General features: G+C 41.6%; 1 protein-coding gene across 1 annotated transcript in view; it reads left to right on the plus strand.

The window, feature by feature from the left end:
• Positions 1–24,095, plus strand: part of TBC1D22A (TBC1 domain family member 22A) — a 504,456-nt gene that overhangs the window by 66,653 nt on the left and 413,708 nt on the right. The window contains exons 3-4 of the mRNA XM_063446790.1: positions 11,112–11,449; positions 21,364–21,525. Coding sequence (XP_063302860.1) covers positions 11,112–11,449; positions 21,364–21,525 — 500 coding nt within the window. The remainder of the gene's footprint in view (positions 1–11,111; positions 11,450–21,363; positions 21,526–24,095) is intronic.

Raw genomic sequence — 24,095 nt, forward strand, 5'->3', positions numbered from 1 at the left:
AGAATACCGCTCAGATCCCAGCTGAATTGACCGAACGCCGCACAAATATAACTTTACATAGAAGTTCCCCTCAATCTGTCGAACATATCTAGGGGAACGATTCTACCGAACACCGGGCTCCCGAATGGCTTGGAAGTGCAGCGGCGTTCGCACCATCGAGTAGCCGTTTTTGGTTCCAGGCCCTCGACGACCAAACACCGCTGCCAAATAGACGAATCCAAGATGGCCGACCGCCGCATGGTCGGTAGTCGAACGACGGCCACCCAGAATAGTCTATAATTACCGATTGCAACATTGTTGCAATCGGTTAACAAGTGCCACACGACCATAAGTGTGTGATCTATCAGGGGGGCCCTGATTCGTTCGGCGAACGGCTTAAATCACCGCCGTTCGTAGACGAAGTACTTGTATGCTGGTAGCTTACGGCTGCCAGCATGCGAATCACCATAACACAACACATACACAGCAAATATACATGGCACATAATACAGCCTCCAGACAACCTTCCCATATTATAGTTCAACAGTGGCTAGGTTTGCCACAGTTGGGTTTTAAGTTTATTCATCAAGTTAGAACCCTTCAAAATATAGATACTAGTGCAGTGATTCTATCTTCTTTTGATCCCTTGGTATTTGTTAATTTTTATCGTTTACAAATACGGAGGATCTTGTAATTGGAAAAGACCGTAACATAGATGATGATATGTCTCTTCACCATCATGTAAGTCAGTTTCTAACTCCCTGTTGATCCTGACATGCATGGATCTTGGCATTCAGCACATTTAACACATCCCGATTTATTCTGGAGAATCCTGCAGAGCAATAAGTGCTTTGAGTAGCCACACGCGGATACAAACTGCGTGAACTTCAATTAACTTCAAAGACTCCCTCGGGGAATTGATCAAAATACAGATTTATTTTTTAATGGTTTCTTAAAAATGTAAATTATAGAAGAGCTTAAAACATAAGTTACAATTCTTTTATTGACCAGACCCAAAAGAAGGCCACGTTTAGCAATTTCTTTCCTTTGAACGCCTTTGCTGGATACAACGGCAGAAAATGTATTACGGTGGAAGTGCATCCTTGTGGTGAGCTATCATGGAGCGACCTATTTAAAACTTATTGATCGGAATTCAGTTGATGTACAAGTATTTACTAATATTTACTATGGCACATACAGATTAGTTCACTATAGCAAACATGGCTTATTCCACTTAGGTTAATGTAAAAAGTTTCAGGTGTTTTTTTTTTGTTTGTTTTTTAAACTGTAAACATTGATAGTTTTAGAGTACGTCACACAGACCATTCTCTATGTACCTTTATTATTGCGTAAAGCGACATGGCTTGTTTTAATGCATTGAGTTGCACCAAACAAGATACATTTTTATTAAAGGGACACTATCTGATTTGCCACCTTCCTGGGTCTGCTTTAAGATCAGTAATTTTTGCATACATTTTTTTTATAATTGGCATAATGATCAAATACCAGATTTCAAGTAGATTCTCTTAGAACAAATCCGATAAAATGGAAATTTGCATATATAATTAATTCACCTGTTTTTACAGCCAAATCTACAGAAATCCCACTATTTACCAGGAAGGAAATGGTAATAGTAATAATAAATGATAATAATAATTGTGAATTTAACCACTTTACTACCGAGCAGTTTTTGATTGTAAAAGTATTTGCATTACATTTGTTTGAAGCAAGGAATGCATAGCTAGCATATAACCATGTCCTAACACAGCATTGGTGTGTATAGATTGCTTTTCCGACAAACGTAAAAATGAAATCATGTAAATTAACCTAATTTGTATTTTTACGTACTTGTCCTTTATTTACAAAAAATATTTGAAGAATTAAAAGCTTTAGACGGTATACTGTGTCCTTTATCTTGCAATAGTTCAGGGTCTGAAATGTTAGTATAGAAGCAAACAGTGCAATTTGTCTCATCCATAGTTGATGTAGTGACAGAAATAGATGAAAATGGTCAAATACCTTGCTTATAGGTATTTGCAAAGACTCTAAAGGCATTACAAGCAATGCAATGGCGACACAATGTAAAAACAATGTCTGCATTTATACATAATGTCCACATACTGTCAATGCAGTTAAATCATACTTCTTTTAGTATTTATCAATCTCTGGAATGCTAACCGGTAAATTGTTCCATTTTTAGTCACCCAGATCAAAGATGAGCTGTATGCAGCACTCAAAGTGAGTACTGCATTCAGCCCTTTAAATGGGGATTTAAATTGGCTGCAATGCAGGGTGAGCAGGGTTAGATCTCTGCTCACACCAGGAGACCAATCGATACCCAGGGCTCACCCCTTGTCAGCTGGGACCATTTTAGTGGCTCCAGGCTGACCAATGAGCTGTATGCAGCATTCAAAATTAACACTGAATGCAGCCATTTAAATTTATTGAGAGCACCACGGCTGAGCAGATCACACTCAACCATTGTGATTCTTGGCTTGCAGCTGCTCCAGGGAGGCCTCCAGGGTCTGCACATGGCAGAGGCTGCATGTGAAGTTTCATCATTACAGGGAAATATCTATAGTTAAATGCTGAAAACAATAGATTGTGTTCATTATTATTTTATTATTTATATAGCGCCATCAGATTCCGTAACGTTGTACAATGGGTGGACTAACAGACATTTAATTGTAACCAGACAACTGGACGTACAGGAACAGAGAAGTGGAGGTCCCTGCTCAATGAGCTTACATTCTAGAGGGAGTGGGGCATAGTGCCACAAAGGGGAAAAGTAGGGGTACGAAGTAGGTTGTTAGAAAAGTATTCACTGAGGGCTTAGTAGGTAATTTTTGACAGTTGCAGGAGAGGAGTCATGGGGGTGGGGGATAAAAACCTGCTAACAGTTTAATTGATATGTTTTTTTGAAGAAGTGGGTTTTTAAGTGATTTTTTGAATGAGTGTAGACTGGGTGAAATTCTTACGGAGAAGGGAACGGAGTTCCACTGAAGAGGTGCAGCCCTGGAAAAGTCTTGGAGGCAAGGTGGGAGTACGTACAGAGGATATACGTAGGTCTTTGGCAGAGCGTATGGGTCTTGACGGGACATACTTGTGTATTAGGGAGGATAGGTAGGTTGTAGCAGCATGGCAAGCACCAGAATTGTAAATCAAACCCTATATCTAACTGGGAGCCAATGCAGGGACTGACAGAGCGGGGAGGCGTGGGAGGTGCGAGTGGACAGGAAAATGAGCCTTGCCGCTGCATTCATTATAGATTGCAATGGTGCAATCTGGGAACACGTAAGACCACTGAGAAGAGTATTGCAGTAGTCCAGGCGAGAGAGAACAAGAGCACGGACCAGCACCTTAGCCGCATCCGGGGTTAAATAGGGGCAGATGCGCGCTATGTTTTTCTTCTGTGTTATCTAAAAAATCAATCTGCAGATATCCGTATTTATATTAGCAGAGGGTGTTCCTTAGGGGAAGGTGGAGGGTCAGTGTTGTGTTCTTGATGGGTTATGGTTAATCCTGTTTTAGGGTTAGGGATAGCGTAGGCTTAGTTTAAGCATAGAGTTAGGGGTAGTGCTGGTATAGCATCAGCGAGCTTCATATAGGGTTAGCGTTAACTACCAAATATTATGTAGATCCTAGATCTATAACACATGTAACAATCAGGACTGATATGTGAATCTATTTTGATTTCTTTTTCTTTAATTTCACTGGATGTGTACAAATTCACATGTCACGCAAACATTTGAATATGTTGTTTTCCATTTTTCTTAATTTTTTGTCATTCTATTCATAATTAATGTTGTATTCGGTGCACAAGTAGCGTATTAAAAGAAACCCATTAGTGTCTTTAAAAACCCAATATATAACATGTATGGGTGCACTTAAAGCGAAACCCTCAAATCCTAGCTTTTGTTTTGGTTCAGAATTTTGACAGTTGCCTCTGTCCTTAAGGAGTTAAAGGGTAGATTTTTTTCCATTTGTTCTCTAACCTGGGAACTGTGCAGAATTAAAATGGATATTAGCAATTTTATGTCAAAATAATTGAAAAAATAGCTGATTTGGGTTATTTTTCCAGATCAACTATCCAGTACCATTATTTCTCCAAGATTCCCATTTTCTTAGATGTGTTGTGTCGACCAATGTATGAAGTTATTAGCGCATTGATAAAAGCTTACGTGGAACCCAAAAAGTTTGAATTGAAAATGTATTGTGATACATGTGGGAAACTGCTTCACTGGAAGAAAAACGAAATGTAAAAAGTGTTATTGTCGACTAAGCTGCATTGCTCATAGTTCAGCCTGTATTGAACAATAAGTGAAATTTTTCACTTGGCTCTAAACCTTTCCTTACTCTCTGAGATTGAGGTGACTGACTGCAAAAGCCTGATACTTAATCCATTATTACAAGGACATTACCTCTAGTACATACCGCTAAATAAAACCAAGAATATATTTAGCCTGTACGAGCAAAAGGGAAGCATTTTAAAAAGTTCCGCTGTATTTTTAACATTATTCCTGTTGGGAGTTGGGAGCAGATTTTCTATATTTCTCCTATTATTGTTTCTGTGTTTTTAAATACAGGTCGGTTTTGGATGCATCCAGTACTATCAAATACTACAACCTTCTCGTCATTGTATGCCCATTTATAGTTTATTACTTACCGAACAGATTATATCTTTCTAAATCTGGATTATAGGATAAATATTTCTTTTTAATACCCTCATGGCATAAGCATACCCTTTCTGCATGCTGGATGAACTCTGCTGGCTGTCTTGTCATTGTGTGTGCCAGCTCTGTCTGTCTGTATAGCAGTAGGATAGCAGTTTCCTTTCTGTTGTACTACAAAGTATTTACCATGACTAAGTTGTAAATGCTGTGCAGATATTTGTAATACCTGAAGCTGAAGGTTGACCTCATATTTACCTTTAAATGCTTTCAGGGCCGCCACCAGAAATTTTGGGGCCCCTGACAAAGCACAAAGTCTGCCCCCCCCCCCCCTCCCTCCCTGCCCGGCCTGCCTCCCCCTCAATGAATGCAGTATGTGTGTTAGTGTAGTGGATGAAGAGTGTGTGTTAGTGTAGTGAATGCAGAGTGTGTGTTAGTGCAGTGGATACAGTGTGTATGTTAGTGCAGTGAATGCAGTGTGTGTTAGTGCAGTGAGTGTTAGTGCAGTGAATGCAGAGTGTGTGTCAGTGTAGTGAATGCAGTGTGTGTCAGTGTAGTGAATGCAGTGTGTGTGTCAGTGTAGTGAATGTAGTGTGTGTGTCAGTGCGGTGGATGCAGTGTGTGTGTCAGTGCGGTGGATGCAGTGTGTGTGTCAGTGTAGTGAATGTAGTGTGTGTGTCAGTGCGGTGGATGCAGTGTGTGTGTCAGTGCGGTGGATGCAGTGTGTGTGTCAGTGCGGTGGATGCAGTGTGTGTGTGTTAGTGCAGTGTGTGTCAGTGCAGTGAATGCAGTGTGTGTGTCAGTGTAGTGAATGTAGTGTGTGTGTCAGTGCGGTGGATGCAGTGTGTGTCAGTGCGGTGGATGCAGTGTGTGTGTTAGTGCAGTGTGTGTTTGTGCAGTGAATGCAGAGTGTGTCAGTGTAATGAATGCAGTGTGTGTGTTAGTGCAGTGAATGCAGTGTGTGTGTTAGTGCAGTGAATGCAGTGTGTGTGTTAGTGCAGTGAGTGTTAGTGCAGTGAGTGTTAGTGCAGTGAGTGTTAGTGCAGTGAATGCAGTGCGTATGTGTCAGTGTAGTGAATGCAGTGTGTGTGTTAGTGCAGTGAGTGTCAGTGCAGTGAATGCAGTGAGTGTCAGTGCAGTGAATGCAGTGTGTCAGTGCAGTGAATGCAGTGTGTGTCAGTGTAGTGAATGCAGTGTGTCTGTCAGTGCAATGAAGGCAGAGTGTGTGTCAGTGCAGTGTGTGTCAGTGCAGTGAATGCAGTGTGTGTGTCAGTGTAGTGAATGCAGTGTGTGTGTGTCAGTGTAGTGGATGCAGTGTGTGTGTGTCAGTGCAGTGGATGCAGTGTGTGTGTCAGTGCAGTGAATGCAGTGTGTGTGTGTCAGTGTAGTGGATGCAGTGTGTGTGTGTCAGTGCAGTGGATGCAGTGTGTGTGTCAGTGCAGTGAATGCAGTGTGTGTGTGTTAGTGTAAATGTAGTAATAGTAATTTAAATGTATTTTTGTTATTCCCCCCTCCCTGTTTCTTACCTGGTTCAGGGAGGGGGGAAGATCCTTTGATCCCTGGTGGTCCGGTCAGGTGGAATTGCGGGCCCCCCGGCTCCCTATACTTGCAGAGGGGGCCCAGCGGCCTGCAAGAGGACTTTACAGCATTTCCTGCTCTCACTGCCGCGAGATGTGGTGTGCGCGCCGCGCGGAGCGTTGCCATGGCAACGCTCTAACGGCCGCACGTCTCGCGGGAGTTAGAGCGAGGGAAATGCTGGAAAGTGCTTCTGCAGGCCGCTGGGCCCCCTCTGCAAGTATAGGGAGCCGGGGGGCCCGCGGCTGCACATATATATAGCGATGATCGCTATATATATGTGCATTAAGTAATTGTGGGGCCCTGGACTGCCAAAGCAGTCCGGGCCCCCCAGGACCGCCGGGCCCGTGACAACCGTCACGGTTGTCACCCCCTGATGGCGGCCCTGAATGCTTTCACTGTAGATTAACATTTTTAAAATACTTTTTTTATGACATTTTGTGCTTTTCTGACGTTTATGTATGTCATGGGAAGGTTCTGTATTATGATTTTAGAACAGTATCTGCCAAACTCTCCCTAATTCTTAAATGTTAAAAAACAAAGACAACATAAAACTTGCATGAAATCAAATTTAAAAAAATGTAATATGAAAGGGAGACATATCGTATATACTCGAGTATAAGCTGACCCGAATATAAGCCGAGGCCCCTAATTTTACCCCCCAAAACTGGGAAAACGTATTGACTCGAGTATAAGACTAGGGTGGGAAATGCAGCAGCTACTGGTAAATTTCTAAATAAAATTAGATCGTAAATTATATTAATTGAATATTTATATGCAGTGTGTGTGTGTGTGTGTGAATGCAGTGTGTGTTTATGTATGAGTGCAGTGTGTGTTTGTGTATGTGTTGCAGAGCCTTGGTGGGGGGTGGGCATTTTTATTATTATTTTTTTTAATTATTATTTTAATAATTTTTTTGTTATATTTTTAGTTTATTATTATTTTTTAAATATTATTATTTAATTTTATTATTATTTATATATATATATATATTTTTTTTTTCCGTCCCCCCTCCCTGCTTGATACATGGCAGGGAGAGGGGCTCTCACTCCCTGGTGGTCCAGTGGCATTGGCAGTTCAGTGGAGGGGGGTTGGCAGGGAAGCTCTTACTTACCTCTCCTGCAGCTCCTGTCAGCTTCCTTCTCCTCGGCGCCGGTCCGGTCAGCTCACCTGTCAGCTCACAGTGTAAGTCTCACGGCAGCGCTATGACCCCGCGGCTCTCGCGAGACTTACACTGGGACTTGCAGAGGGACCGGACCGGCGCGGAGGAGAAGGGAACTGACGGGAGCTGCAGGAGAGGTAAGTAAACGCTTCCTGCTAGCCCCCCTCCTACACAGCCCCCTGTCTGTATTATGGCAATGTAAGTTGCCATGATACAGACATTGACTCGAGTATAAGTCGAGTTGGGGTTTTTCAGCACAAAAAATGTGCCAAAAAACTCGACTTATACTCGAGTATATACAGTACTTTTTTGGAGCATCTTGACTTGTTGATTTATAAATTTGTATTATCTTGTTGCCCAAAGACTGTTAAAGTTGCAGCATCGCCTAGTATAACAGGTACATTTCAGGACTGGTTGGTGTATAATTTTATATCAAAATTGTTAGCTATTGTGATTATTTCACAGGTATAAGTTATTCTGAATTAAAAGTTGACAATTTGCTAAATATTTCTTTTAACAGCAATAGGACCAAGATTTGGATGCTGAGAGAGCCTTGTTTTTTTATCAACACACTCAAACTCAATTTGACACAAACCGGTGCATCATATAACACCATAACCACAATGTGCTGCAGTGGTTATGTTGTTTAGAGTGCCCTATTGATACAGCGTAGAGACTGCTTTAAGCTGTGTTGGTTATTTGATACTAGGTTTTTTTCTTATGAATAATTCATTGCATGACAACTAAATGTGAACATAAGCATGACATTAGCATTGATAGCTAATAGAGCTAACCACAGAAAGAGAGTCAGTGCAGAAAAAGAGCATATTTCGTGAAATTTGGCCACTGGTGTTAAAAGCTATGGAATCATTTTGCTGTAAATGTTTTACGTCCGTGGCCATATTCTATCTTGTAAGCCATTCATTTTCATTTGTGTCACCAGTCAGCTCTTGGAGCATTGGGTAATGTGCATCAAAGTGAGAAAAAAATCAAACAGAATTGGACGTTACAGCATGATACTTCAATCTCAGGTCACTACAAAGGAAAGCAGGATTAAATCGTATTGGTTGCTTTGTCTGTACTGCACCTTCTGTAGTTAAAACCAAAACATTATTGAGAGAATCAAGATGAGTGATGTTGTAGGATATGTAATTTACCTTATTTAAGAGTTGGTAGATTTCTAACAGTTTGCTTGGGCTTTTACATCTACTTTTAAACAGCACATGACTGATTATTATTTCTATGGGCTAAGACAGGACTGCCAAACGGGTAGATCCCCAGATGTTGTGGAACTACAACTGAGCTAAGAGGGAAAGATGATAAAATCCGTGATGACACATTTTTGATATATTTGATCAAATGAAGTAATGCTGGCATATGGTAAAAAATATTAATGATACATCTGTATTCCTTTCATTTTAGTAGATTTGATGGCATCTCCAACCCTTCCTTATTCTCTCTTCACTTCTCTCCCATCTCAACTAATGCTTCACTGTTATACTTCATTATAACCACTTATAATCCACTTATATATCCAGCACTTACCTTTCCAGTACTTCCCCCTTCTTTATAGCCCCTTTCCAGCACTCCCACTTCATTATAGCCTCTTTCTAGCAATCCCACTTCCTTATAACCTCTTTCCAGCACTTCCCTTTCCAGCACTTCCCTTTCTTATAGCCCCTTTCCAGCACTTCCCATTCCTTATAGCCATTTCTAGCACCCCCTTCCTTATAGCCATTTCTAGCACCCCCTTTCTTATAGCCCCTTTCCAGCACTTCCCCTTCCTTATTGCTCTTCCCCAGCACTTCCCCTTCCTTATAACCCATTTCCAGCACTTCCCCTTCCTTATAGCCCCTTTCCAGCACTTCCCCTGCTATATAACCCCTTTCCAGCACTTCCATTTCATTATAGCCCCTTTCCAGCACTTCCCCTTCCTTATAGCCCCTTTCCAGCACTTCCCCTGCTATATAACCCCTTTCCAGCACTTCCATTTCATTATAGCCCATTTTCCAGCACTTCCCCTTCCTTATAACCCCTTTCCAGCACTTCCCCTTCCTTATAGCCCCTTTCCAGCTCTTCCCCTTCATTGTAGCCCATTTCCAGCACTTCCCCTTCCTTATAGCCCCTTTCCAGGACTTCTCCTTCCTTATAGCCCCCTTTCCAGCACTTCCCCTTCCTTATAACCCTTTTCCAGCAATCCCACTTCCTTATAGCTCCTTTCCAGCACTCCCACTTCCTTATAGCCCATTTCCAGCACTTCCCCTTCCTTATAGCCCCTTTCCAGCTCTTCCCATTCTTATAGCCCCTTTCCAGTACTTCCCCTTCCTTAGAGCCATTTATAGCACCTCCCTTCCTTAAAGCCCCTTTTCAGCACTCCCCCTTCCTTATAGCCCATTTCCAGCACTCCCCCTTCCTTATAGCCCATTTCCAGCGCTTCCCCTTCCTTAGAGCTCCTTCCCAGCGCTTCCCCTTCCTTTTAGCTCTGTTTCAGCACTTCCCCATTCCTTTTTGCTCCTTCCCTGATTTCACTTGCTTGATTAAAGCAGATGTGTCACTAAATGCAAAGACCTCCGAAACTCTCAGATCCGTTGTGAGTGTGGTGAATGCGGTGTGCAGGGTAGGGTGTTTTACTTACCTCCGTCTTGATTAGTATTTTATAAAGAATATATAGTTATCAAATACTGGAAATATCGTTATCAAATCCACTTTAAATAAATCCATAGAATCCTGAAATTGCAGAACATATTTTGTTTTTCTTTGTTCATGCTATAGCAATCTGTGTCTGTTAGGTCATCTTTTTTTCTTTTCTTTGAACATTGTAACCTCTTTTTGTGGGGAGCATTATCCATTTATAATTATCAGTTATTTATTTTATTCAGTGTTTGCTACTAATATCAATTGTTACTTTTGAGTTTAATGTGACAACTTTTGCATTCACCATTGACATATTTATGTAGCACCAACACATAGATATATATGAGTAAGCCCACGAGTTACACATCACATGCTTGCCATACGTGTACACACAGGTTTACAAAGTCTCGTACAGTCAGGAGGAGAATTTAGCATCCCCTGGAATTCTGCAGAATGAATGTATGGACTTACAAATTCTGCAATAAATATATTTTTCTTTTTACAAATGGTGACTGCTATTATGAATCGTAAGCTCCTTGCTCCATAACTTATACACAACATATACGTTAGCCCACATCCTTTCTTTGCCTTACAAGATTGAATGGATTTGTGTTCATAATGTGGAAATGTGGCTTCACAATTTTAAGGAGGCCACAGAGGCTGCCAGAGAGACATTTTTTGGGGGACAGTCCACTGCAAAACAAGTCGATGATAAACACGTAGAGTTTGTTGCTTAGAATTCACCTTTAACTGTGGAACCCATTGTATTGTTATTATTACTGGCATTTATAAACCAGCAGCAGATTCTGCAACTCTGAACAGTTGGGGGAATAAAAACCAAACTAAATAGAAAAGAAGAGAGTACAGTATACACAGCCCAATACAAAAGGTAAAGAGGGCACTGATTTACGCTTTAACTTTTTTTGTTTCTATATCATTTTCCTCTTTCCCTGTATATATCTTGGTGAGAAGAAATCTTATATTATTTGACATTTGTGATGAATTATTAGTTAAAATATTGAATGATTCTCCAGTTAGATGATTAGACATGTAAAATCATAAAAAATTATTCCCATCGTCTCTTTTTACAGATTGAACAAAACTATTTCAAAGCTTCCGCCAACTCCTGTGAAATTAAAGAAAGTCACCACTTTCCAGGAGTTTGAGAGCAATACTAGTGACGCGTGGGATGTGGGCGAAGATGACGATGAACTGTTGGCAATGGCGACTGAAAGTTTAAATACCGACGTTGTTATGCAAACTGCAAACAGAGTAATCCAGAACCACACAAAGCTTCAGGAACAGAACAAATTCCAAGAGACACAACTGGAAATCAGACCTGCCGCTCTCGAGGAACCCCCATTGACAGCTGGTGATGACAATAAGATTGTAAAATCAGCTAGCGAAAGTCAGATTCCCTCATCCACTGGTAGGTTTCTTCTGATTTTCAATTTTTATACCGTTAAATGATAATGTTGGATTTTTTTGTTCTCCAGCAATACCACCTTCCAAGTTTCACAAACACATTATGCATTGTTTTAAATGACATTTGACACCAGAAATTTGTTGGTCGAATATAAATTAAAAATATAACCCTCCATTCTTTCATCTTGCTTTTATTTATCTCACTGTTATTTTTAATGTTTTGTCCTTTGTTTTTGGTTTATGTTGTACTGTTGTGCGGCAGAAACAGACTACAGTGAGAATGCATTAGATTACACATACGTTTAATTGTGGTGTTTTCTAATTTTTATTATTATTAATAAAATAAAGGGGGGCTCATTATTTGAAACTAGCAAAGAAGCACATCTAACAGAAAATGACCACTCTTGGCATTATAAATTATAGTCTAAATTTGGCCCCCCCAAAAAACTTCATCTGATCTTCAAGCCCTAAGGAATTCAAAAAGTGCCCTGTGAAACATTATTCGATTTTATGAGTGGTTGCAAAACCGTGTCTTATTTCCATATAGCTGAATGGTCATTCTCTTAACATGTTTAATATTAAAAAAAAAAAAAGATGCAGTTCACGTTTTCCTGAAAGGACTTCTGCTCTTGAAACGTTTTGGATGGTTCTGTCCTGTAGAGTCTCTAATAATTAATTTTTTCACTGTTTTGACTTTGTTAAATTATTGTGAACATGTTGAAATCGGACGACAGGTTCATGTTATCTGCAAATCCATGTAAATTGAGCTATAAATGTTTATGACAAAACCTTACACTTTTACAATATGTCTATCAAAATGTATGTTTCTTTTTTTTTTTTTTTTTCTTCCTTTTAGCCGACACCATTAAACATCCTTTGAAATGAAGATTAACATTTCATTTGTGGGTATAAATAGAATACTCAGCTCTCAACTGGAAAAAGATGCAGTTGATCAGTTACTTGGCATTCTTGTAAAGTGTGTTATTATTGAGAAGCACTGCCTGTCTAGGACAAGTGCCGTTAATTTATAACTATGCATATTAATTATAATTAAGTGTATTCAACGCACAGTGCATTCTATAGAAGTGGAACATTATGCCTATATTTATCATAGCCTGTTGCATGGTTTAGTGTGTCTCTGTCAAGTGTTATTTATGTTTTGCACAATGTTTCTTCATCAACGCATCTTACTTTTTGAAGAATAAGCACGGTAAATCCAGGTAGTACTTATCTGAAAAAGGGATAGGGGGAAAGGGTGCGCCACAACAATATTAACCTATTATGTGTGAACAACACAGAAAGCTATTCCAACAGGATGTAATAAGTATATGAATAAAATGATTCCTATTTCAAAGCAGCATTTTTTAAAAAGTCCAGTGTAGAGATATAAACTTGCCAGAAGAAATGATTATGGGATTCTTCAGAGAAATACTCTTCTGGCAGGGAGTCAGTGGCTAGAAGAAATCTTGAAATTCGTATATAAAAACAAAGAGGGACTAATAGTGTGGGATAAACTTTGAACATTTTATGAATATAAATACAATAACATAGCCTTACATTGTATGGACTTTTTTTTTAACACTTATCTAAAATGTGTTTTGTGAATTGGAAGTGTCATACTTAGGGATGCGGCTGCCGAAATTAGCGGCTGAAAATGGGTCAAATTTGCAGAAATTTAAAAAAAAAAAATATATATATATATATATATATATTTAAAAAACATTTAAAAAAACAAAAACATTTTTTTGGGATGGGGAAAAGAACACTATGGGATGGGGGGGGGAGAAAGGAACACTATGGGACCGGGGAGGGGGGAGAAAATAACACTATGGGACAGGGAAGGGGGGAGAAAATAACACTATGGGACAGGGGAGGGTGGAGAAAAGAACACTATGGGACAGGGGAGGGGGGGAGAAAAGAACACTATGGGACAGGGGAGGGTGGAGAAAAGAACACTATGGGACAGGGGAGGGGGGAGAAAAGAACACTATGGGACAGGGGAGGGGGGGGAGAAAAGAACACTATGGGACAGGGGAGGGGGGAGAAAATAACACTATGGGACAGGGGAGGGGGGAGAAAAGAACACTATGGGAGGGGGGAGAAAAGAACACTATGGGACAGGGGAGGGGGGAGAAAAGAACACTATGGGACAGGGGAGGGGGGGAGAAAAGAACACTATGGGACAGGGGAGGGTGGAGAAAAGAACACTATGGGACAGGGGAGGGGGGAGAAAAGAACACTATGGGACAGGGGAGGGGGGGAGAAAAGAACACTATGGGACAGGGAAGGGGGGAGAAAATAACACTATGGGACAGGGGAGGGGGGAGAAAAGAACACTATGGGAGGGGGGAGAAAAGAACACTATGGGACAGGGGAGGGGGGGAGAAAAGAACACTATGGGAGGGGGGAGAAAAGAACACTATGGGACAGGGGAGGGGGGGAGAAAAGAACACTATGGGACAGGGAAGGGGGGAGAAAATAACACTATGGGACAGGGGAGGGTGGAGAAAAGAACACTATGGGACAGGGGAGGGGGGAGAAAATAACACTATGGGACAGGGAAGGGGGGAGAAAATAACACTATGGGACAGGGGAGGGGGGAGAAAAGAACACTATGGGAGGGGGGAGAAAAGAACACTATGGGACAGGGGAGGGGGGGGAGAAAAGAACACTATGGGACAGGGGAGGGGGGGGAGAAAAGAACACTATGGGACAGGGGAGGGGGGAGAAAATAACACTATGGGACAGGGGAGGGTGGAGAAAAGAACACTATGGGACAGGGGAGGGGGGAGAAAAGAACACTATGGGACAGGGGAGGGGGGAGAAAAGAACACTATGGGACAGGGGAGGGGGGGAGAAAAGAACACTATGGGACAGGGGAGGGGGGAGAAAAGAACACTATGGGACAGGGGAGGGGGGGGAGAAAAGAACACTATGGGACAGGGGAGGGGGGGGGAGAAAAGAACACTATGGGACAGGGGAGGGGGGGAGAAAAGAACACTATGGGACAGGGGAGGGGGGGAGAAAAGAACACTATGGGACAGGGGAGGGGGGGAGAAAAGAACACTATGGGACAGGGGAGGGGGGAAAGAACACTATGGGACAGGGGAGGGGGGAAAGAACACTATGGGACAGGGGAGGGGGGAAAGAACACTATGGGACAGGGGAGGGGGGAAAGAACACTATGGGACAGGGGAGGGGGGGGAGAAAGGAACACTATGGGATGGGGGAGAAAGGAACACTATGGGACAGAGGCAGGGGAGAAAAGAGCACTATGGGGCGGGGGGGAGAAAATAGCACTGGGACGGGGAGGAGGGGGGAGAAAAGAGCACTATGGGACGGGGGGAGGGGGGAGAAAAGAGCACTATGGGACGGGGGAGGGGGGAGAAAAGAGCACTATGGGACGGGGGAGGGGGGAGAAAAGAGCACTATGGGACGGGGGGAGGGAGGAGAAAAGAGCACTATGGGACGGGGGGAGGGGGGAGAAAAGAGCACTATGGGACAGGGGGGAGGGGGGAGAAAAGAGCACTATGGGACAGGGGGGAGGGGGGAGAAAAGAGCACTATGGGACAGGGGGGAGGGGGGAGAAAAGAGCACTATGGGACACGGGGGAGGGGGGAGAAAAGAGCACTATGGGACAGGGGGAGGGGGGAGAAAAGAGCACTATGGGACAGGGGGAGGGGGGAGAAAAGAGCACTATGGGACAGGGGGGAGGGGGGAGAAAAGAGCACTATGGGACAGGGGGGAGGGGGGAGAAAAGAGCACTATGGGACAGGGGGGGGGGGAGAAAAGAGCACTATGGGACAGGGGGGAGGGGGGAGAAAAGAGCACTATGGGACAGGGGGGAGGGGGGAGAAAAGAACACTATGGGACAGGGGGGAGAAAAGAGCACTATGGGACAGGGGGGAGAAAAGAGCACTATGGGACAGGGGGGAGAAAAGAGCACTATGGGACGGGGGAGGGGGGAGAAAAGAGCACTAGGGGAGGGGGGAGAAAAGAGCACTATGGGACGGGGGAGGGGGGAGAAAAGAGCACTATGGGGGAGGGGGAGAAAAGAGCACTATGGGACAGGGGGGAGGGGGGAGAAAAGAGCACTATGGGACAGGGGAGGAGGGGGGGAGAGCACTATGGGACAGGGGGGAGAACAATATTTGACAAGGGAAGGGGGGAAAGAACACTAGAGGGAGGGAGAGAGGAACATTAAGCCGGGGGACACCACTAAAATAGAAGGGAGAAGGGATGTTTTTCATATTAGATTAAATTCATTATAAAAGTCTAAAATTTTCATTTCAGGGCATGCTTTGTTATACTTTATATAATCTGGTTGAGATAATGAAATTTTTTGAATAAAAATATTTAGTTTATAGATCCTATTGTGCCTAGAAATGAAGCAAATTAGACTATATTTTGAGTCCTCATCTTACCACCTGCATTACACTCATGGTAGATGCTTGAGGCTGAGGCGATCACAATCTCGGTTGACTTTAATAAGGATTGGAAATAGGGAAATATGTTTTGTGGTCTACAAAATTCAGAGTATGGTGTCTTGGGTAGGCTTGGAAAGAGTAATGTTTTACATTTTCATAAAATACATCCAAATAAAATATATCACTGAATATAGATGACGAAAGCAGTGTGAGATTCTCATTAAGCATGTAATTTGAATAAATTTAGAAAAATAATGTATTCTTGTGGGACCTTGAAAGATAGAAAGAGGGATTGCTGTTTAGGATGCCATTTAAATGGGGCAAGGAAAGCCTCCATGGCTGAAACAAAGTACGTAAATAAGAGGAATTGAGAAAGCAAACCCAACAATTCTAATTATTGCTGGTGGCAAGTGCTATCTCTCCATAGTCCCTATGGGTTAGGACTTCCTCAATGTGATACTTTAGAGAGCCAGCTGCTATCAGTAAATGCTGTGGGAGAGAACGTTCTCCAATGGCTCTTTATTTTGAGGCATAGCCACCAACTTTTAGTTACAGTTGGACATTGACATCACCAACAGTTTCCCAGATTATTGAGGGTCATTTGGTGGATTTTATAAAGGTATGTGTACCATCTTGAAAGGGGTTTGTACTTACTCTTTTGCAATGGTGAGCTTTTTGAGGAAACGAGAGTGAAAGCAAATATTTCCTGCCAATCCTTGTCCCTTAGTAACATCTTGATGTTCTGGGACTATAGTTTTGTAACATCACGTGAACTTCAAATCAAATGTAATAGATTCTGACCACCTCGTGACCACACTAGATAACCCAGAAAAATACATCCTACTAACTTTTGCATAGACTGCAAATAAGGGGGGAGCCAAAAATAAAACCTAAAACGGTTACCTTGAACAACTGTAGCACTATAAGTGCAAAATGCACTCAGAGTAACTTGGTTTTATTATTTTATTAAACTTTTTTTTTTAGCTCGCCCCTCATTTCTTGTCTGTGTTAAAGTCTTTTAGGCCAGAGGTCAACAAATCCCAGGCACCAGGACGGCAATTCAGTAAAAGTTTAACTTTAACGCTAAGAGGATGGAGGTTCAGTTTTGATTAAGCAGTCTCCACAAGGTGGTACAAACCTTTCATTTGATTTGGAGCTTCCGATTGGGGAATTATCTGGTGGCCTCCATCTGTAGGTGGAGTGAGTTTCCCCCTTTTAAAAAATAAAATAAAAAAATGTCTTCTTATTTCTTGGTTCTTGCAGTTTTTATGTAACAGAGATTTGAGGCCTCTTGAGCTATGGGTATATATTGGACAAAAGGCTTCAGCTGGTGCAGGATTCCTACATAAGTCTTTAGATATACCGTATATAGTCGAGTATAAGTCGACCCGAATATAAGTCGAGACCCCTAATTTTACCCAAAAAAACTGGGAAAACTTATTGACTCGAGTAAGGGTGGGAAATGCAGCAGCTACTGGTAAATTTCGAAATAAAATTAGATCCCCAAATAATTACATTAATTGAATATTTATTTTGTGTATATAACGAATGCTGTATGTGTGTATGAATGCTGTATGTGTGTGTGATGCAGAGTGTGTAACCTTGGTGGGGGGTGGGCATTTTTTTTTTTTAAATGTATTATTATTATTTTAATATTAATTATTTTTTTAAATATTATTTTTTTTATTTTAATAATATAATTTTTTTATTATATTATTTAAATTTTTATTAATATTTTTTTGTCCCCTCTCATTCCTTGGTGGTCCAGTGGTGTGTACTGTATAGGAGGGGTGCTGGCAGCGAGCTGTAACTTACCTTTCCTGCAGCTCCTGTCAGCTCCCTTCTCCTCCATGCCGGTCAGCTCCCTTCTCCTCCACTGTAAGTCTCGCGGTCTGAGTGCCGCGCGGAGCGTTGCCACAGTAATCCGTGGCAACGCTCTGACACCGCGGCTCTCGTGAGACTTACAGTGGAGGAGAAGGGAGCTGACCGGCACGGAGGAGAAGGGAGCGGACAGGAGCTGCAGGAAAGGTAAGTTACAGCTCGCTGCCAGCCCCCAACAGGACCGCCGGGCTTGTAATGAGCCCGGCGGTCCTTGTCTGTATTATGGCAATGTAAGTTGCCATAATACAGACATTGACTTGAGTATAAGACGAGTGGGGGTTTTTCAGCACAAAAAACGTGCCGAAAAACTCGTCTTATACTCGAGTATATACGGTAATTAAAGCTTTGTTGCCTTGCAGGAAATGGGGACAAAAGAAATGGGTTTGATTCAGCAAATGTTTCTGTAGCAGATTAAACAGAATTTATATAAATATATATTCTGTTTGTCTGCTTAATATACTTCCAACTGTAAAGCATTCTGTATAATTGTAGAATGTTTTAAATATAAATTCCTCTTTTTGACTTGAACCCTTTCTCCATTCTTTGAATGTATCCTGCATGTAGCTCTTCATATCAAATCTCTTCAGGTATATTATTATTATTATTATTATTATATTTATATAGCGCCAACAAAATTCAATAGCGCTTTACAATGGGTGGACTAACAAACATGTAATAGTAACCAGACAAGTTTGATGCACAGAAACAGAGGGATTAACAGCCTGCTTAGTGAGCTTACATGCTAGAGGGAGTGGGGTATAGTGATACAGTAACAGAGGGATTGAGGGCCCTGCTCAGTGAGTTTACATGCTAGAGGGAGTGGGGTATAGTGACAAAGTAACAGAGGGATTGAGGGCCCTGCTCAGTGAGCTTACATGTTAGAGGGAGTGGGGTATAGTGACACAGTAACAGAGGGATTGAGGGCCTGCTCAGTGAGCTTACATGTTAGAGGGAGTGGGGTATAGTGACACAGCAACAGAGGGATTGTGGGCCCTGCTCAGTGAGTTTACATGCTAGAGGGAGTGGGGTATAGTGACACAGTAACAGAGGGGTTGAGGGCCCTGCTCAGTGAGGTTACATGCTAGAGGGAGTGGGGTATAGTGACACAGTAACAGAGGGATTGGGGGCCCTGCTCAGTGAGTTTACATGCTAGAGGGAGTGGGGTATAGTGACACAGTAACAGAGGGATTGGGGGCCCTGCTCAGTGAGTTTACATGATAGAGGGAGTGGGGTATAGTGACACAGTAACAGAGGGATTGGGGGCCCTGCTCAGTGAGTTTACATGATAGAGGGAGTGGGGTATAGTGACACAGTAACAGAGGGATTGAGGCCCTGCTCAGTGAGTTTACATGATAGAGGGAGTGGGGTAAAGTGACCCAAAATAGTATTCACTGAAGACTTAGTATGTTTTTTTTTTTGTTTTTTTTAAAATGACATTTATACGGAATACCTCTGCTTCCAGGAACTTGCTACTTCCCTATACAATGTTTCCATATAGATTTGGATGCATGACATTTGTCCCACGTTTTGTCCATTTTTTTATTCTAAATCTCAAATGAACTAATCACAATTCCCAAACACACGAGAAACTAATTATATGATAAACAAAATGCACTAATGCAATTAATTTCACGTTAATGAGGCCATTAAATTACAAGGAAGAGACTAATAATCTGAGCAGCTTGGCAGCACTGTTCTGCCCAGAATGTGAAATATTAGCTCCATCTGAATACATTTTTTGTAGGACCTTCAGCATATGTCCGTTTTCTTGACTGTTCCGTTCTCTCTTTTCCATCATTGTAACATCTACCACTGAATAATATAGACTGTGGCACATGTTACCAACTCGCCACATTGATATGATTACATGCTGTATTTACAAACCATTCTTTTAATTACAGTAGCTGCAGACTAGCATAAAACGACCAACACCACGTGCTGGGAACGTTTCTTTATCCCCCACTGTATACAATTGTTCCTTTTAATTCCGAATGCTCTGCAAGCTGTTTTGCCATTTCCTTACCTTACGGTTTTGTCCTTTTTATGTTTGTATTTACTGTAGTATAAAGATGTAGCCTTGGTTAAACCCTTTCTTTTTCTACTAAGATTTAAATGTAAAAATAGATTTATTTATTTATTTTAAATCTGCTGTGGACATTTAGCAGCTTATAATTGAAACATGTTCAGCTAAGGGTTTTTTTGTTTTATTTTCAAGCTAAGGGGTTTCTCAATTGATTTTTTTTACATTCTTACGGTACTTTATTTTAGTATATATTTGTGTGTGCTCCGTGAGATGAGTCCCAATCTCATCGGTAAATCCTTCTTTCACAATGAGCTATATTGCATTGCACACCATCTAGGGCAACGGAGCATGAAAACTATGAGCACAGATGCAGAGCTAAAGATACAGAGTGCTACTATTTTTCAGTGAATCCTACCTTAGTCAGGTGTAAATAAGTGACAATAAAGCCTAGAGAATTTAGACTCTGAACTGGAAGTGATCACAGGACATCAAGCCAAATGACATTTCTTCCAGTGGTATTCTGTGATTGATGAGATGTTTGCCTGTTTATTTTGTGTATAGACCCTTTTCTGCATTTACTTCAGCCTCTGTATGGGAGATGTATATCATTGTGTATGGTACTGCCAGGCTGGGTGAGATAAGAACTGGGTAATTACATAGTTAGAGGAAAACCTCATACAAAAAGGGAGCAGGCCCAGGCTGCGACAGGGACCGTATCAGAAGATGAGTTATAGATGTGAAATGTAGTCAGAGACAGGGCAAATCACTACAAGATACATTATAGAAGTGATGAAGTCAAGAGCAGGACCGGAACGTGTGGATTTGCCAGATTGGGAAACGAACTTCCCCATGTACATTGTATGATAGAACTCAATCTGGCAAGTTACGCCTGCAAATTCTATTTTAATCACTGTGTGTGCAGGGCTGTGAAAGGAACCGGTGTGGCATTAGCTACTACGGTACTCTTGTGAAAGTGACCTCTCCATGCTCAGGGACTAAAGAGGCCTGAACGAGGGCATGTCACCAGACTTACACTATAGTAGGGTGCTGTATTACAGGAAGACCATAAGCCCCATAACTACTAAATCAAATCATCTCAGTCAGATAGGTAATGTTCGAAGTTACACAAATTAGATGTTGCTAATGTGGAAGTGTATCACTGGAGATTGTAGACACCGCAGGAGCCCAACAGTCTGATAAGTGTCAACAATGATTCAGTGAACAATTCTTCATTCACTGTTTTTTAGTTGCACCGGGCATTTAGACATCATTGCTTTTGATGTTCCTTGTTGATGCCTGAGCCATAGAATGGTCTAAACCACCACTTAACATTGATGTTATTTGGGTATTGCTCATGAAATAGGACTCTGAAAGTGACAGTACAGGTAGCGCAGGTTTTTAAATAGTGTTGTACAGTCTATATGCTTCCTGAAGGTCTGTCGAATATGAAAAAAAAAGCTAAATCACCCTGTATAAACCTTATTCTGTCTTAAACACTCTGGAGACCGTATAAAAGGTATTTTACTGATTTACTTTTTTTAATCGTAGATGTCTAATCTCTCTGTTCTCTCCCTGTTTGTTCTGCAGGTGAGAGGCATTCTCTGCAGAGACAGCAGTCCGTCCCACAGCAGACCTATATTCCCGGGCCGGCAGATCAAGTCATCTCAAGCAGCGCCGGGTTAACGGAAAGAGAAGCATTTAGGCTCGAAAAATTTAAACAGCTTCTCTCTGGCCCAAACACTGACCTTGGTAAGTACATCCTGTTCTGCTGATGTAAATAGATTTATCTTGCCTGTCAAGAAAGCAAACAAATGAACAGACCTTCAATAGCCTTTCAGTAGGCCGGGTAGTGACATGCTATTAATACACTAATCGTGTCATGGATGCCTTATGTTGATGCCAGCGGCTGTAATGATTTTTGAACTATTATGCCAGGCTTTAGGAGTTTAACTTTACTGTAGCCACTCCAAGGATCTTAATCAGAGGTGGCTAACAGCACCATGGGGGGGAAGTTGAGGGGGGGGGAGGGAGGAGGGTTATCTTTTGGGATATCACAGTTGTGGCATCTTGCAATATGTGTTATTGATTTTAGCCAGAGCTGTTGATTTGCTCTCTGTGGACCACAAGTGTTGTTGCGGTACAGGTCCCATTGTTCCCTGACTTCCAGAGGCTGGGGACTTCGAGACCCCTGATCTAAGCTATAAAGGTAAAAATTATTGCTTACCTTTGGTTTATCTTGGATGAATGACTGAAGAGACACTACCAAGACACAGAAAGAAATTACCATTTGTATATTGTGTGTTCAAGATGTTTGTTTTTGCTTTGTGTTCGTTACATGCTTTGTACTAGCCAGGGAAGTGTTACTTGTATGTTTGTATGTTGGACTTGTATGTTTGCATACACTGCTGATGTCTGATCGGTTGACGTACTTACAAACACAACGGGCTACTTAGAGAGCGTGGATGCTTGACCAGTCAGCAGAACTGTTACTTTAGTTTCCATGGCGATAACTCCACATTTAGAACTTTGCCCCATAATTGACAATTTAATGCTTTGTTTGATTTAATAATGTCTGAGGCAATAATGTTGTCAGATAAGATTTTAACGGGTTTTCTTGCCGTGAAATGGCTTAAATGATCCAAACACATGCAATCTATTCTAAAAATGCTGCTACAGAAGTTATAATTTTATTAAATCTGACATTATTGTTGCTCTAAAACCTGTTTCACGCTGTTTTAGATTGTGCTTAAAGTTTGATAAGAGAAACTTGGTTGAGCTGTCCATTTTTAATGTACGATTTTAACTCCAAAAAGAACACTAATTGAGACATATATAGGATTGCTCATCCCAGTTAATATTAGCATGCATGTACCATTTAATGCTAGATGGTTAGTCAGCTTTGCTAGTTTGTTAATCCACCATTTCTCTCTCTCTCTCTTTCTCTCTCCCTCTCTCTCTCTTTCTCTCTCCCTCTCTCTCTCTTTCTCTCTCCCCCTCTCTCTCTTTCTCTCTCTCCCTCTCTCTCTCTACTTTGACTGTCTCTCTTTCTCCTTTCTTTGTCTGTCTCTCACTCCTGTCTCTCTCTCCTTTCTTTGTCTGCCTGCGTATCTCTCTCTCTCTCCTTGTCTTACCCTATCTCTCACTAGCTAACTCTCTCCTTTCTTTGTCTGCCCCCTATCTTTCTTTATTCAATGTCTGCCCCTCTCTCTCTCTCTCTCTCCTTTGACTGTCTCTCTCTCTCTCTCCTTTCTTTGTCTGCCTGCGTGTGTGTGTGTCTCTCTCTCTCCTTACTTTGTCTGTCTCTCTCACTCCTGTCTCTCTCTCTCTCCTTTCTTTGTCTGCCTGCGTCTCTCTCGCTCTCTCTCCTTGTCTTACCCTATCTCTCACTAGCTAACTCTCTCCTTTCTTTGTCTGCCCCCTCTCTTTCTTTATTCAATGTCTGCCTCTCTCTCCTTTGACTGTCTCTCTCTCTCTCTCTCTCCTTTCTTTGTCTGCCTGCGTGTGTGTGTCTCTCTCTCTCTCTCTCCTTACTTTGTCTGTCTCTCTCACTCCTGTCTCGCTCTCTCTCCTTGTCTTACCCTGTCTCTCACTAGCTAACTCTCTCCTTTCTTTGTCTGCCCCCTCTCTTTCTTTATTCAATGTCTGCCTCTCTCTATCTCCTCTCTTTGACTTGCTCTCTCTCGCGTTTTATGACTCAAGCATTGGGTTTCTTTTTTCTTTTCTGAAATATAAAAATACTTTGATTCCAAAATGTTCTCGTTTCTCACTTCTAAAGAAACCTTTTTATCCATAGTTCCTCTCTGCCTTGTGTTATTAAAACATTGTACACCAACAATAGCTTTATTTAGTAAAGCTTTCGAAAACAATTTTACTCTCTTTCCATGTAAGTAGTTATTTTAAATATTCATGTCTTTTTGATTCCTCTTGACAGAAGTGTGCCAGATGTATCTTGGCAAATAGGTAAAAAAATAAAATAAAATAAATTCTATTGCTCTTTTTTTCTTTATATTTAAAATTACAATGTAGCACATGAAAGATTAGAAGTGCAGCTTATTTAAATTCACAAATCCGTCAAGGTCCATTATAGATGAATTGTTGCTCAGTATCTCCATTTGAATGTAAAAGTGAATGTTTCATTTGATTTGTTGAGAGGGATGTTACTGTAGTACATTTCTTTATAGACTAGTTTTTCATCCATGGCGTTTACATTTTTCGTAAGTCAACTCACGACGCAAAGGCATCTTGAACTACTAGTTCCTAAACAATGTGCACGTCTCGCGGCATTGCAATCTTCTTAAAATAAATAAAAGTAGGGGATG

This window comes from Pelobates fuscus, chromosome 3 (genome assembly GCF_036172605.1).
Source record: "Pelobates fuscus isolate aPelFus1 chromosome 3, aPelFus1.pri, whole genome shotgun sequence".
Lineage (NCBI taxonomy): Eukaryota > Metazoa > Chordata > Amphibia > Anura > Pelobatidae > Pelobates > Pelobates fuscus.